The 820-nt window shown below is 42.9% G+C and overlaps 1 protein-coding gene across 1 annotated transcript in view; it reads right to left on the bottom strand.

Moving 5' to 3' along the window:
- GKN2 (gastrokine 2) overlaps window positions 1–238 on the bottom strand; it is a 3,506-nt gene extending 3,268 nt beyond the window's left edge. The window contains exon 1 of the mRNA XM_010132495.1: window positions 227–238. Within this exon, the coding sequence (XP_010130797.1) occupies window positions 227–238 (12 nt within the window). The remainder of the gene's footprint in view (window positions 1–226) is intronic.
- Between the last annotated feature and the right edge of the window lie 582 nt (window positions 239–820).

The following is an 820-nucleotide window of genomic DNA, read 5'->3' as shown; positions in this document are numbered from 1 at the left end:
AACTGTAATCAAGTTCCACGCTCTGCTCAAAAGATGCTTCCACTGACTCCAAAAGAATTACTGCCCTGCCAAGAAATGCAAGTTTCCACTGAGCACCCGAACCCACACTACACAGAGCAGAAAGTCCCAGTACCGGGCTGCTTCCTTGAGCATCTTCTCCATCCTGCTGTTTTTAAAAACAAGGAACTTTTAAGGATATAAATTTAAGGAAAATGGATATACTCACAAATCCGTTCATTTTTCTTTCAGCTAAGGGCAAGAAGCTGCAGAAAGTCAGAATGAGGGAAAATCCTGGGACCTTCAGCTTTTATATTTTGCTGGAGGTGTGGGAAACACTTGACAGAACTTTTCCTTATGACTCGTACAAGTCGATATCTACATGCCACACCGTGCTTAAGCGTCATATCTGAATTTTGGGTTGGCACAGATAACCTGACCCCGATACGTTAAACGCATTCAGTAAGTCAGCTTCTGTAAAATTAATCCGTTTACAAATGGTGCTTGTTTACTGGTTTGAACTTCAGAGGAGTTTCCATTCTTGCTGGTCCCATTTTTAAATATTTAACAGGATGTTGTCCAGAATTAAATGTCATCAGGAATAACTCTGATACTCATTCAAACAAACTACATTTTGTCTTTGGAACTATAATCCCTAACAGCCTGATAGCCTGCAAACACACTCTGGAAGGAAACCCCTGTGTCATGGTGGCCAACACGCCAGGCATCCAACAGACCAACTCTTCAGCCATTTCTTCCACCTAACCTACATGTGAATCACAGCATCACACTCTGGTGGGGTTGGAAGGGACCTCTGGGGGTC

The sequence above is a fragment of the Buceros rhinoceros genome, unplaced genomic scaffold (genome assembly GCF_000710305.1).
Source record: "Buceros rhinoceros silvestris isolate BGI_N320 unplaced genomic scaffold, ASM71030v1 scaffold17013, whole genome shotgun sequence".
NCBI lineage: Eukaryota > Metazoa > Chordata > Aves > Bucerotiformes > Bucerotidae > Buceros > Buceros rhinoceros.
Note: the sequence above shows the minus strand (reverse complement) of the source record. Positions and strands in the feature narration are given on the sequence as shown.